Raw genomic sequence first — 14,740 nt, 5'->3', positions numbered from 1 at the left:
TAACCAAATTTTGGTACATCTGTGAACAAGTAGATTTTAAGAATGAAAATATTTTCTTCAAAGAAGTGTAGTTATTGTCTTCATGTCCGCATTAAAATATTTATTCTTATCAGGTTATGATTAAATGTACTTTTTATTTCTCATTGTTCAGCAGAAACAATCGTTTTCCTTATTTACTCTTGTCTATGTTTACCTTTTAGCTCTTCCCCCCACCTCAGGCAATGAATTGCTCTTTTAAGGCCAAGTTTTCAGCACATTAATTAAAAGATTAGTTAATATAGCCATAGTTAACTGAAAGTACTTTCTGGAGTCATTAGATGACTTCGCCAGAGGCTAATATGGAATTTGTGTTCATGGTACAGAAAATATTAACAAATGAGATTATAAATTAACTTTTTGTATTTTGGGTTTTTTTTTCTTGAATGACATAGTCATTTATTTTACTTGGTTTCTTTTTTTTGTCAGATCTGTAGTAATTGTATTTATATTGTTGCCAACCTTAGTTAGCCAAAAGCATATACACTATAGCGTATAGAATTTATCAAGACAATTTTACCATAAAAATGAAATTTAAATTGACCTTAAACAGTTATACTGTGCACTTTTAAAAAAGCAGCAAAATTTCTGAAATTTATATAGTACTCCAATACAATTAAAATTTATAAAAGAACTGAGTGACAAATAGATACAGCTTTTTCATAGATTCTGCAACCAAGGTTAATTGTTTTTACTAAATGAGTAGTTCAAATTGAATAGGACTTGAACCCTTTAACTTACAGGGGAAAATTTCACATGGAGGAAAAGAGTTCAGAAAGTATTTTTATAAAACTTCATAAAACTCAAATCTCAAATATGTTTATTTTTACTGTTTTATTGTATTTCTAGTCTTTATACATTATTTGAACATAGTTCTATGACTTTTCCAAGAAAGTTATGAAAAGTAGATATTTGAGCTGTAATTCTTTTAATTTTTTAAATAATTTTTACATTATATTTTTAAAAGCTTTTATTTATTTATTTTCAGAGAGAGGGGAAGAAAGAGAGAAACACTGATTGGTTGCTTCTCACTAGCCCCAACTTGGGGACCTGGCCCTCAACCCAGACATGTGCCCTGACCAGGAATCAACTGGGGACCTTTCACTTTGCGGGGTGATGCCCAACCAACAAGCCATGCTGGCCAGTGTCAGTTGTGATTTTTTATATTAAAGATCTTTATCATTCCAATGAACCTTGAATCCTGACCAGGATTCTAATCTAATCTACTAATTTATGGATTAACTCTGTTGTTTGAAACTTATGGTTCCCAAATCTTTAGCCACAATTATAATTTCAAAATTTACTTTTTTAATGAAATTATAATACAGTGACATATTTACCTTTATAAAAAATTTATAAAACATGTGGGTCTTTGCCAGTGTGGCTCAGTGGTCAGAGTATTTTCCCCTATACCAAGAGGTTAGGGGTTCATTTCCCGGTCAGGGCACAGCTAGATTGCAGGTCGATCTACAGATGGGGCCTTTACGGGAAGCAACTGATTGGTGTTTCTTTCTCCTTTTTCCTCTCTCTCAAACTCAGTAAACATATTTTAAAAAATAAAACATTTGGCTACTCTTTGTGTATAAAATGAAATAAGTACGCAGCCAGATACTCCTTTACTTTTTTGTTTAATGAACTGTTCTATTTCTAAAAACTTTAATATTCTTTTATTCTAGGGCATAATGCTTCAATAAATATAGAGGTAGACCCCAGGCATCCTACTATGCTTCCTGAGTGCTGTTTTCTCGGAGCTGACCATGGTGTGAGATCTCAGATTTAAATGTTTTAACAATCATAAAATCCTTGTCTACAACTATTAAAATATTATTCTGTATATTATTCTAAAATGTTAATGGTAGTTATTTTAAGTGTCTCATCATTTTGAACTGTGTACTTCTGTTTTTAATATATTATTTTATAATCAAGCAGTTAAATTCAATAGTTAACAATACTGGATTGTATACTTGACAGTTATTGCAAGATCTTAAAAGTTTTCATTACAAGAAAAATATGAATACATGTGTGGTGATGGATTTCAATTTGTGGTACCCATTTCACAATATATACATATTCCTAAATCATTATGTTGTTCATCTAAAACTAACAGTGTTTTATGTCAGTTTAAATTAGAAACAAATTCTATGCCAAATATGGTTTTACAATATGAGAGCAGCAACCCCTGAATTATTGAACTTTTATTTTTAATTTTTAATTTTTATACCTGAAGTGGTGAAACCCCTGGGAATTAAGCTGAGCAGAAACATACATTTGTGGTAGGTATCTTTACAATAGAATTGTTACTTTTCTGTGACTTTACAAATTTAATAACAAATTTGTTTTCATGCTTTCAGGGATCCAGAAAACACTCTGTTACAGAATTTGAAAGATGTTTTAGAAATTGATTTTCCAGCTCGTGCTATCCTGGAAAAATCTGTAAGTTTTTTCAGTGCTTTGATACTCCAGACAGCATTGCATAGTAAAAGTTAAATGTTCTTTTAGGCACCAGAGAAAAATGAGGCTGAAAGTGAGGGAACTGTAAGAATAGCTTTCTGAACTACAAGTAACACGTGCATCAAAGAAATTGTTAGCCTTTGGTGCTTATAAGTATACTTTTTTCCATGGTGTTTATAACAGTAAATTAATGACACACATCTTTATTACTAATAATAGGGGGACAGATCCAAGGTAGCTAATAAAATGTTTGGACTTTCTATACTATCTGTTTCTGGATGACTGAAATGAAGTTCTAATTCACTTAATATAAGTGTTTGTGATGGATGGTAATACAGTTTTTCAAAATTCATCAGACACCACTACATTGCAAATAAAAACTGATTTTTGACAAAGCTGCTAAATTGTAGACCACTAAACTGGTATACATGTTTTTGTCTTTTTCCTTTAGTTATACAATTTTGAAGCTAGTAGCCACTAGCTGATATCAGTTCCTATTTTTACATACTACATATCGGTGTACAATATGGGAAACTTAAGCTCATTTTGTGAGGCAAAAATAGAATGTTTTTTATATAGCTATGTGTATAATTTATTGGATGAAAAAGAGCACTCTCATACAAATAAAGTGTTAAATAGTAACGTGGCTGTATTAATATTTTAATAAGTGATAGTTACCTTCATAAAAATTGTATAAAAGTTTTATACTGTCTATACCACATTACTCAATTCTTTCATTTTTCATTTTGTATGTTTTAAACACATACACTTACATTTTTCTTTTGAAGGATTTTTCTATGGATTGCGGAATCTGTTATGCCTTTCAGCTGGATGGTGCCATTCCTGACCAAGTGTGTGATAATCCCCAGTGTGGACAGCCTTTCCATCAAATATGCTTATATGAGGTAAAGTAAAAACATTAGCAAGACTTTTTTCAGCTAACACAACAGAGGAAGAAAGCATATTCGAAATGTATAGGCTGCAAAATCTATTTCAATATGATCCCTTTTGCCATTAGTTCCTGTATTACTAGTTCATTTCAGATGTCCATGTGCTTCCTGTCTTCATGCTTTCTCATGATGGAAAAATGTCCTAAAGTAACCAAGAAGGGGGATATTTATCCAGAATACGCTTATGGACTACTACTGACACATAAATTAAACTGATGGTACAGTGGAATCTTTTAGTAAATACCTTGTGTAACCACATACAAACTATAGACTCATCCACTTGGGAGGAGTGGTGGCAATAGGTGCAAGGGAACTCGCACTATGGAGTATGTTACTTTTCAGGCTACATTTGAGTATCTCACAGCACTCTCAGTCAGTGACATTTTATTTACTATATGTGAAATCTGCTTTCATTCCTGTCTCTAGTCATTTACTCTCAATAGTATTCATCTTAGGGCACAGTTGACATGATAAACTATATGTGCATCAATATACAAAACACCTTAGTTATACGGTGCTTTCAATTTTCTGAGTCTTTCTTAGTATCACTACCTGATTTTTATGACTAGATATAGTAGTTGGTGCTATCTGTATTTTAATAAGGGAGAACTGAGGTAGAGATGTCAGTTTAACTTATATAAAATCATAAAATACCAGTTCTAATTTTAGAGATACTCTTAAGGGAACATGTGTTTCTTTATAATAATAAATACTCACTCGTCTAATTTTTAAAACTGCCTCATGCTTGTAATTAATGGTTGAGAATTACCCCACTATTGGTGATGAACACCAGAAGTAAGATCTAGATTTTCAAGAGCCTATGGTATCTTTTACAGTACTAGTTCTTCATTTGTGGTTAATGGATTTAGGTAGGTCTGTGAACCCCATAGACCTGTATGCATCATTTTTGTGTGTTTCAAGTGCAAAAAAGGTGAATAATTTTCATCAAAGTTTTACAGGGGCCCATAGTTTGGTTATACACCAGTGTGAATAGACCTTGAAATCCATGCCTGTTTCCCCTTGTTATTCAGCATATTAGTGGTCTGGTATTTGCTCAGAACACGTTCCCCTTACTCTTGCAAAAGAAAGTTAAGAAGGTAAATATTCTGGAATAAAAAATATAATGCACTAAAAAAAAGGAAAATATTTCTGGAGTATTTGTAATCATGCTAATACTGGTTCCTTTATCTTCTCTTCTTTTTAAAATCTTCAGTGGTTGAGAGGACTACAGACTAGCAGACAGAGTTTTAACATCCTATTTGGTGAATGTCCATATTGTAGTAAGGTAAGCCATTAATCACATTTCATAAAATGTCATTAGCCTTTAGTTTTACATTTTAGACGTATCTATATCAGCTTATCTAAAACTTTTTGAGACATAACTTATGTATTAAAAAAAAAGTTTCTGTAACGTAAGTTGTCCTTATAAATAGCATTTTAATTTTCAGATTGACCCTTTGATCAAAAATGGTTAATTCCTTTTTTAAAATAACTCCTGTTTTAGATTTTCTGGGTGATCTGAAACTTTAGAAAAGTATTTCCAAACTGTATCATGACACCATTTTTAGTATAAAGCAGTTTTTTAAGAATGTTCTCAAACTTAGTTAAAATGTATTCTCTCTCTTTTTTTTAAGCCAATTACCTTAAAAATGTCTGGGAGGAAGCCCTGAAATGTAAGAATGTAACATTTCTGTGAAGAACTGAAACTTTAAAAATTATCCAAAGAATTCTGTTTGGTATCTTCAAAGAAAATACAAAGAAAGAATACCAATCAAAAGAAAAAGAATGATGATGCCATAAAAATATACATCTGCCTTTGTCTCTTCACTGAGGGTGGACGGCTTTAAGCCTGTGACTTCTGTACGAGTTGTAGAAGTGCGCGTGCACCAAGGCGGGCGTCTTGACTCGTTGAACATATCTGGACTGGTAAAATCTTGCTGGGGTTCATAAAATGAGTTTGGGAACTGCATACAGCCATCTTTTTGTGGAGGACTTTTTACTTCATTCAAACGTTCTTGAGACTCATAATATTTTTGTCTTCTCCTTGTGCTTTCCTGTGGAAAAAATAAATAAATATATACATTTATTTACATACATAAATGCATACATAAATAAAATACATAAGTATATACAGCTATCAAGTATATATTTTGTGTACTCTAAGAATGCTAAATCAGTTTTTGTGTGTTTATTTTACCTGAGAAGTTATTTTTAGATCCTGGACTTTAGGAGTATATAAAGTACTTACCAGTACCAAACAGTCAAATCTGGTTAACATTGGTTCCTTTAAAACATTTAGTAAGCCAGTAAGTGATCTTATGGATGTCAGTAATAACTAGAAATCTTTCTGGTTACTAATAACTAATACAGTGATTCTTGGGGAGCAACACGGCTATGTACCCACTGAGTGGACTGGGCTAGCAGCCTGCCCGCTGCAGCCTCCTGCCTGGGCTCTGGAGGTTGGCATCTTCTGATAACAGACCTCAAGAAGACAGCTGATTAAAATCCTAATTTGTCCAGAAAGTTGATCTAGGAAAAGATGTTCAGTCTTTTCTCCTAGCATAAAAGGAAACAAAGAGACTACACAAATAAAAGTTTCACAGTGTTAAACTTGAATGCCTAGGAGCATTTAACGAAATGTCAAGAGATGTAGCCAAAGTACCTTTGTCCTTTGGTGGGGACTTGGAACATGTGGTATGGCAAGGAGGATGACTGACTTCAAATTACTCTAGCAAATTCACACCAATGCAGTTTTCCTAAAGTTTTATCAGCTTAATTTGCTAAAGGCAAAATAAGTGAATAGTCATTTCACTGGGCCAATAATATCAATATGTTGTTCTTCCACAAAGAAAAAGAAATGTGCCCTAAAGTCAGATATTTCTGAAGGCTCAGAACCACTGGTAAGCTAACTCAAGCAGCATCTATATATAATTTAGATGTGGAAATGGATGACAGCCCCACCTAGATAAGAAGTCAAGCTACTAAAATACCAAGGCATATGTGTGTAACCTATTCATCTCTCTAAGCAACAACAAATAATATCAAATGGGCATGTGCTCATGAAAGAGTTTAATCACCAGTTGTCTTCAGTTTACCGAGAGATCCTATTGGGATAGTCTGTGGAATACTTTAGAAAAGTGTGGCTCATAAAGTTTTATTGGAACACAGCCACACCCATTTTTCCTGTATTGTCTGTGGCTGCTTTTACGCTACAACAGCAGAGCTGAATTGTTCTGACAATGACTGGACTGTAAGCCTAAACGTATGTATTATCTGGCCCTTTAAGAAAAAGTTTACTGGTTCCTGGTCTATGACATTCAAACATTAAAAAGCTAACAAATCATTTTGATTACCTTGTTAAGAAGCAGATCTCACTCAAAAGGTCTGAGATGAGATCTTAGGTTCTGTGTTCCTAAGAACCACCAGGTGATATTGGTGCAGCTGGTAGGCATAACATGCTCTGAGGAGCATGGGCTTAAGGTATGCAATGATTTATTCTGTTACAGCAGTGGTTCTCAGTCCGGGAGAATTTTGTCCCACAGGGACTTTTGGCAATTTCTTGACATTTTGGGTTGTCACAGTGGGAAGAGGTACTGTTAGCATCTACTGAATAAAGGGTAGGGATGGTGGCCTACAATGTGCAGACAGCCCCGTACAACAAATAACCCAGCCCAAAATGCCAGTAGTGATGATATCATGAAACCCTGCATTATGATCAGTCATTAGCCTTGAACACACATTAGAATCAGTAAGGAAGCTATGAAAAAATGAGCACCCTTTCTAAGTTCTGGCCAGGAGTAATAGCTATCAGACTTCCCCTCCTGCTGTGAAAAGCCATGAAATAATTACAACAATGAAGCTGAGCAAAATACATGTAGCAACTGATCAGGCATTGAAAACAAGACTGATTTTTTGAGGAAAGGAAAACAACCCAGACCCTAGAAAGGCCACAATTTAAGATGATATTTACTTTAGATCAGCCCCTATAAGTTTAAACAGAAATCAGGATATGTTCAAGTTGAACCACCAGTAAATTAACTGCCTGTTCGGACAAAATTCAACACTCTTTAATAAAATGTGGAATCTCAAGAACTTAGCACCCAGAATGTTCAACATACAATAAAACTTTACACATAAGAAGCAGGAAAATTTGACCCATAAGTACAAGGGAAAAAATACAAATAGACTCATGTATGACCCAGATGGTAGAGTTAATTATCAAACAACAATAAAATATCTACATAGATATGTTCAAGGACTTAAAAGAAAAGTTAAACACAATTAGTGAAAAGATGAACTCAGCAAAGACATGGAAAATATAATGTACTTCTAGAACTGAAAAATATGACATGAAAAATTCACTGTCTGGATTTCACAGCTAATTTGATAATTGGTGGGAGGCCCAGCAAAAACATCCAAACTAAAGTACAAGATAAAAGACTGATTTGAAAAATGAACAGAGCTTTAGTTATCTGTTAAATAAGGCAAAGCATTCTAATCTGCATATATTTGGCTCTCAGAAGGAGAAGTTAAGAAGAGTTAAGGCAGGAAACAGATCAAATAAATCATTTTCCAATGTGATGACAAATACCAACCCACTGGTAAAAGAAGCTCAATGAGCCCAAAGCAGAATAAACACAAGACATCCATCCCTAAAAAATCAAAGATTAAAAAAACAGCAAATCTTAAAAGCAGCCAAAACAGAGATGCATTATATAAAGGGTCAATGATAGGAATAATGGCTAACTTACTATCAGAAGAAAGCACACCCACAAAGACAGGGAAACGACATCTTTGAAGTTCAGAATGAAAAATTCCATATCCACTGAAGCCTTCAAAATGCAGGTGAGGGGCACTGATTAACAGACAAGACAGAGTAAGAGCATTCTAAACTATTCCTCCTGCTAATTATAACTAAAGACTTTAGACAAAAAGCAACTAATATAGACCATTTTGAAAGTTGTAGAATAGAGAGAAGCCTTACTGGACAGAGACCCCAGGATGTGAGGAATGACCTAGCTATGAATCTTTCATCCTAATCCCCCTCTTTCTGGTTCATCTGGACCATAAAGCAGCCTGCAATTGGAAAACAATATACACAGACTAAAAAAGGTCCAAAAATCCTAAGGGGCCAGGGAAATGGCAGGTTTATAGGACAGAAGCCTTTTGACTATGCCTGCTGTACTCTAGGGGAAAACCAAGCTGGACCTCTTCCAGCCCCCACCAGCTGCTGTGGGAACTGTGGGGTGGAGCCCTGCCAAGTATCACTACCCTGTACTAACTGAGGAGCAAACCTATGGTCCCCACTAAGCACTGAGGAAACTAGAGTGGAGCCTGTCGACCATCCCCTCACTAACAAGGTAGTATCCTATCTCACCAGGTGTTAATGGAAATCATGAAAGCCATGTCAGTCATTCCCAGCCTGCACTACTAAAGGTGACCCCTGCCCTCCCCACGAGGTACTATGGAGAATATAGGGCAGAGCCTTGTAGACTGTCCTTCCCAACACTGTGCCTCTCCTGCACCTCACCAGACATTATGGAGACTGTGCGGTAGGGTCCTACTGACCATGCCCACTTTGTGGTAAGCAAACAGCCAAGAGACATCAACCCTCAAACGCTGTGGCTAGGAACCCTATTGGCCACCACTGCTATGCATTCAGCAAATGACAGCCAAGAGGCAGCAGCCCACTTCCCCCAACTCAAAAACCTCACTCTCAGTAATTAGTAGAACTACTAGAGAAAATCAGCAAGGCTATAGAAGAAATTAATGATACCACAAACCAATCGGATCTGATATTTATAGAGGACTGCACCCCAACGTGGGAGAAATACGTTCTTTACAACTGCAATTGGAACATTCACCAAGACAGATGATTATCCTGGATCATAAAATAAACCTTAACAAATTTAAAACAAAATTACACAAAGTATGTCCTCAGACAATATCAATTAGAGATCAATAACAGAAAGATAAACATATAATAAGGTATCACAAAATAAGTCTCAAGAGAAAGTACAAAATGTCTTGAATTAATGAAAATACAATATATAAGGATTCATGGGATGCATTTAAAATGGGGCTTTGCAGGATATTTATAACATTAAATGTTTGTATTAGAAAAAAATGAAGGATTCAAATCAACAATTTAACCTTCCACCTAGACTAGAAAAAGAAAAACAAAAATCAAGCTGAAAGTGGGGGACATGGTTTACATAGTGCTGGAAAGAAAATCTATAATACTAAATACCTATATTGGAAAAAAAGAAAAGTTTTAATTCAATAATTGAGACTTAAGTTTCCATCCTAAGGAACTAGAAAAAGAGAAAATAAATCCAAGAACAGAAATCAATGCAATTGACAAAAGAAAGAGGGAGAAAAATCAAACAAAAACTGGTTCTGCAAAAAGTCCAATAAAATTGATAAACCTGACCTAAAAAAAAAAGAGGAAACAGAAGCAATCAATATCTGGAAAGAAATATTACTACAGATTCCACAGTAAAGGATTTAAATAAGGGAGTACTATGAATAATTCTAAACATAAAAATATGACAATTTAGACGAAATGGAACAATTCTTAAAAAACTATAAATTATCAAAAATAACTCAAGGTGAAATAGATTAGGAGGGTAAACTAGTCAGCAGGCCAAATCTGGCACACTACCTGTTTTCCTAGAACGTACCAACTAAGACTAGTTTTTAGATTTTTAAATGGTAGGAAAAAATAGTTTATGACACTTGAAAATTATATGAAATTCAAATTTCAGTGCCATAAATAAAATTTTGTTGGAATCAGCTATACTCATTTGTTTATGTATTTTATTAAGATGCTTTTGTGCTATAACACAAAGTTGAATAGTTGTGACAAGGACCATGTGACCTATAAAACCCATTTTCTATCTAACTCTTCACAGAAAATTTTCCCAACTTTTGAAATATATTATCTGAACAGTTAGTAAATGAACTTAATTCATAGTTAAAAAGGAAAAGAAAGCTCCAGGCCTATATGCTCTCACTTGAGAATTCTCCAACACATTTTAAAAAGAAACACCACCAATTCTACTAATTTTCTTCTAGAAATTAGAAGGAAAGGAAAACTTCTCAACTCATCAGCATTACCCTAACACCAAAACTAGACAAAGACAATAAAATAAAAACTACAAATCAGTACTCCTAATAAACAGATTCAAAAGTCCTAAAAAATACTAGCACACTGCATCCAACAACATATGAAAATAATAAGACACCATTACCAAGTGAGATTGATTTGAGTAATGTAAGATTAGTTCAATATTCAAACACTAATCAATGTCACCCACCATGTTAATAGTATAAAAATGAAGATGATCATATTAACAGATACAGCAAGAGCATTTAACACAATTCAACACCCATTTATGATAATTCTCAATACATTAGAAATATTATCAACTTGATAAATACGGTCAGCTGACTTTTGAAAAAGTCTTCCAACATATTTAATTAGGAAAAGGAATGTCTTTTAAACAAGTAGTGCTGGGATAACTGGCTTTCTATTCGTTCTGGAAAAGAACGAACCTCAACCCCTACCTCATACCACGTACAATCATTGATTTGAGCTGGTTCACAGTCCCAAACATGGAAGCTGAAACAATAAGCCTTCCATAAGTAACAAAGTTACTGTGACTTTGAAGTAGACAAAGGTTTCTTAGTTTTCTTGACAGAAAAAAAATTGTAAAGAAAAAATTGATTAATTGAACTTCATATAAAAATAAAAAATAACTTCTGCTCATCAAAGACATTGTTAAGTAAATGAACAGGCAGGCTGCACACTAAGGAAAAGATATCCACAATACAGCTATTGGACAGGAGACCTGTATGTGAAATAGATAAAGAATTCTTCCAACTCAATACTAAAAAGACAGTCAACTAAATAAAAATGAACTAAAATATTTAAAAGACACTTCACAAAGGACGATATATGAATGGCAGCACATGAAAAGGTGCTCAAAATTATTAGTCATCAGGTCAGTGACAATTAGAATCACCACGAGATACTAATATACACACGTTGGAATGACGAAAATGAAAAAGACTGACAACACCAAATGTTGGAAAGGACGTGGAATGGCTGGAACTCTTGTACACTTCTGGTAGAAGTATAAAAGGGGAACCATTTGTCGGCTTTTTATAAAGTTGAGTATGCATCTGCCTTCCAATTCAGCAAATCCACCTCTCAAGAGAAACAAAACATGTCCATAGAAGGCCTTGTGTCAGAATGTTTATAGCAATTATTTTTTGTGGTGGCTAGAGCCAGGGGTAGCCCAGGTGTCCATTAATGAGAGCATGGATATGTGAATTGTGATATCGTTACACAATGGAGCACTACTCTACAAGAAAAAGAACTTACTAATACATGCAACAGTATGGAAACAGTAATAACACCCAGAGTGAGAGAAGCCAGTTGCAAAAGAGCGCATACTATATGGCTACACGTATGTGAAATTCTAGAAGAGGCAAAACGAATCTAGGGGTGAGAATCAGAGAATCAAAACAGTGGCTGTCTCTGCGGGGAAGGGACTGACTAAGGATGGGAACAACTTTCTGGAGTGATAAAATCTACACACATCACACTGCCACCCTTTTTTAATTAAAATGAATCGGGTTCTTTGCTTGGAACCTGTGCATCACTATTTTTACAGTCCCTCCCCACTGCCCTACACAGGTGATTCTAGTGCACAGGAAGGGCTGAAAAAGAGCACTCAAGAATCTCTATTTTTGTCACCAAGCAGTGTTTGTCTTTTATTTTACAAGTAGGAACTGTAAGATTTGAAGTAGATTCCTTTACATCTTTAAAACTGATGCTACTATAACTGTAACAGAACAAATGCAAAAGATTCTTATTAGTACTGAAAAAGCATCTCTCTCTCTGGATAAACTTGTATGCTTCCTGGTTGGACAAAATATACCTAACTAGTATGCTTCTAAATTTTTCCCTTGGCTGGCAAGAAGTTCAGAGTCAAATTCCAGTGCTCAGTTTAGTGATTAACATCCCAGCTGCCTGATGTATCAATTTGGGAGTGGGGGTGGGAGGTGGAAGGTGAGGGCATTAAATTATTTTATTGTCCACTGTAAACTACTTCAAATCACTCTGAGAAAATGATGGTGTATACATCATATAAAATAATGGCCTTTCTGCAGATACAAATACGTTGTACTCTTCTTATCAAAAAGGTTAGATTAGGAAAGACTTGCTATTGGCTGAGTGAGTCACCTACTAAAGGCAAGTCACTATCCAATCAAATGATCAAATGATGTAAAAAATACAACTGTACTGACAGAGAAACACTTCACTTACATATTTGATTATAAGGGTTAGATTGGAGGAACCAATGTAAAAGTATGGAATATGTTAAGTCCCTAATGGATCGTAGATGGCATAAAAATTTAAGTGCACTTCATTACATTCTTAGGCTAAAGGAAGAAATCAGATCTGTATGCAAATATGCTCACTGCCATTCTGTTTCTATCATTACTAGAGTTGGCTCCTCTGTTTTTACCTGCTGGATAGGATATTTTCTGCCCCTTCTCATTGAACAAAACTATATACAACCCTGGCCCTCAGGAGAAAATAAAAGGACTTTATTTCCAAAGGGTATATGCTGTTGCAGCACATGCCTTTTGCTAACAATACAAAACAAAAAATTTCTCACCTGAGCTGTGTCCTTGTTAAGCAATTCAATTGGCTTCTCTTTTTGCACTTTTCTCCATGTTGCACAGGACTCAGCACTTCTCTCACTGTGGACATCTGTTTCTAGGAAACTATTTTGCATCTGATTGACTTGCTTTGTTGCAGCCTTTTGCAAATCAACCTGTTGATATAGATAAAGTAGTAACATATAATGAAAACTTTTGACACATTAAAAAAACGCATTCAAGTCCAGATTCTTGAAAATTTTAAACTTGCCAAGCTTTGAAAAAAAGGAAGAAATTGAGAGGAAACCAACAAGTGGATGTTATAGAAAAAATACAGTAGTTTGCAAAATCCTGTGACCCTTTCTCATCAGTAGGACAAGACCAATTAAAATTGGTGTCTCCGTTGTATACTCTTTAGAAATTATCTCTACAGATAACTTGCTTATTGAAAACAGCATTTTTACAGAAAACTGTCACATTTTAAAACTGCAATGAATTTATTATTAACCTTTGCTGGGAGTGGATCCAGGATATCTTTTTAGTTTAAATTCTTATTAATTAGAATCTCAGATTTTTTATCCTTGAAGTGAGCCTAATTAATGTGAATGTGTAAGAGGAACTTATGATGTTGCTTCCTTTTTCTATACAGGTAATTTAACCTTTAAGCAGATGAGTAACAGTTCATGTCATCTAATACTGTGTGCCAGTATCAGAGGTTAAGTTTGACAACAAGCTTGCTTCTGAGGTTTCTTTTTCACATCGTGGTGCAATCTAGGGGATGACTGACTCTTAATAACCTTGAAGTAGACAGGGAAATAGAAGGGCAGAGCTCTCAATGCAGTCGGAAGATGGAAAGCCAGTGAAGACCCTTATGTGAAGTACCTGTTCAGCAGCGTCATGTTTACAGCAGCTGCAAGTGCCATCACCTTTTTTCATGGGTTAACTAGGGGGCAGGAGATGGGAGCGGTACAGGGGAAATAATGGAGTAGCCAGTGCCAAAACAGAATGGATTTCATTGGCTGGGCAAGCAGAGCCCTAATTTGTAGTCTCTCCATTTTTAGCTTCTGTTGCCAAGTGTGTTCACCCCTTCCCTTTAAAATATGCTGCTGTTTGAGGCTAGGTCTGAGTTGTCACAACATCATTCTTTATTCACTCCTCCTCCCAGATCCCAGCTTCTCAAAGGGCAGCAAAGCCACAGCCTTTCAGTGACCTGAAAATGGAAATTGTTTCCTAATCACTCAGGGGTTCTTTGTTTCCACCACTGAACCCTCCCAAATGACTGGGAAAATTCATGAGTAACCACCTCCTGAGCCACTCTTCCATCTTGGCAATAAGTGTTCTTCATAACACTGGTGTGAAACAAAGAGTTTCCTAAGGCTGCTGCACACAGTGTTATCCTAATAAAACACTGGCTTGCCAATCACCGTGCAAATGTGTCCTTATGGTATAAAGGATTAGTTGAGATACTGAGTTTTTTGGTGCTGCCTCTACACCAGGCCAGGCACGTTAGGTCTCCCAGGTTTTGCCCTGGGCACCCCTGCTGTACAAAGATGTGGTGTGACAGATCCAGGGCTCCAGGAGGCCGCACCTGCCTGCGGTTGGGTGGCGGAGGGGCAGGCAGTGCTGCC

The 14,740-nt window shown here is 35.4% G+C and overlaps 2 protein-coding genes across 10 annotated transcripts in view; one reads left to right on the top strand and one right to left on the bottom strand.

The window, feature by feature from the left end:
- FANCL (FA complementation group L) overlaps positions 1–8,106 on the top strand; it is a 57,483-nt gene extending 49,377 nt beyond the window's left edge. For 3 of the 4 annotated variants that reach the window (XM_036027994.1, XM_036027995.1, XM_036027996.1), the window contains 6 exons: positions 1,713–1,796; positions 2,264–2,309; positions 2,388–2,469; positions 3,276–3,392; positions 4,651–4,722; positions 5,072–5,204. In XM_036027994.1, the coding sequence (XP_035883887.1) occupies positions 1,713–1,796; positions 2,264–2,309; positions 2,388–2,469; positions 3,276–3,392; positions 4,651–4,722; positions 5,072–5,107 (437 nt within the window). In that variant the 3' untranslated portion in view covers positions 5,108–5,204. Of the gene's footprint in view, positions 1–1,712; positions 1,797–2,263; positions 2,310–2,387; positions 2,470–3,275; positions 3,393–4,650; positions 4,723–5,071 lie in introns of all 4 variants that reach the window. The other variant, XM_028515324.2, reaches the window with a different exon arrangement.
- The window catches only part of VRK2 (VRK serine/threonine kinase 2), an 89,120-nt gene continuing 77,312 nt past the window's right edge, over positions 2,933–14,740 (bottom strand). For all 6 annotated transcript variants that reach the window (XM_036027991.1, XM_036027988.1, XM_036027989.1 and 3 more), the window contains 2 exons: positions 13,130–13,288; positions 2,933–5,491 (listed from right to left, as the gene is read on the bottom strand). In XM_036027991.1, the coding sequence (XP_035883884.1) occupies positions 5,180–5,491; positions 13,130–13,288 (471 nt within the window). In that variant the 3' untranslated portion in view covers positions 2,933–5,179. The remainder of the gene's footprint in view (positions 5,492–13,129; positions 13,289–14,740) is intronic.

Source organism: Phyllostomus discolor, chromosome 6 (genome assembly GCF_004126475.2).
Source record: "Phyllostomus discolor isolate MPI-MPIP mPhyDis1 chromosome 6, mPhyDis1.pri.v3, whole genome shotgun sequence".
In the NCBI taxonomy this organism is placed as follows: Eukaryota; Metazoa; Chordata; class Mammalia; order Chiroptera; family Phyllostomidae; genus Phyllostomus; species Phyllostomus discolor.
Note: the sequence above shows the minus strand (reverse complement) of the source record. Positions and strands in the feature narration are given on the sequence as shown.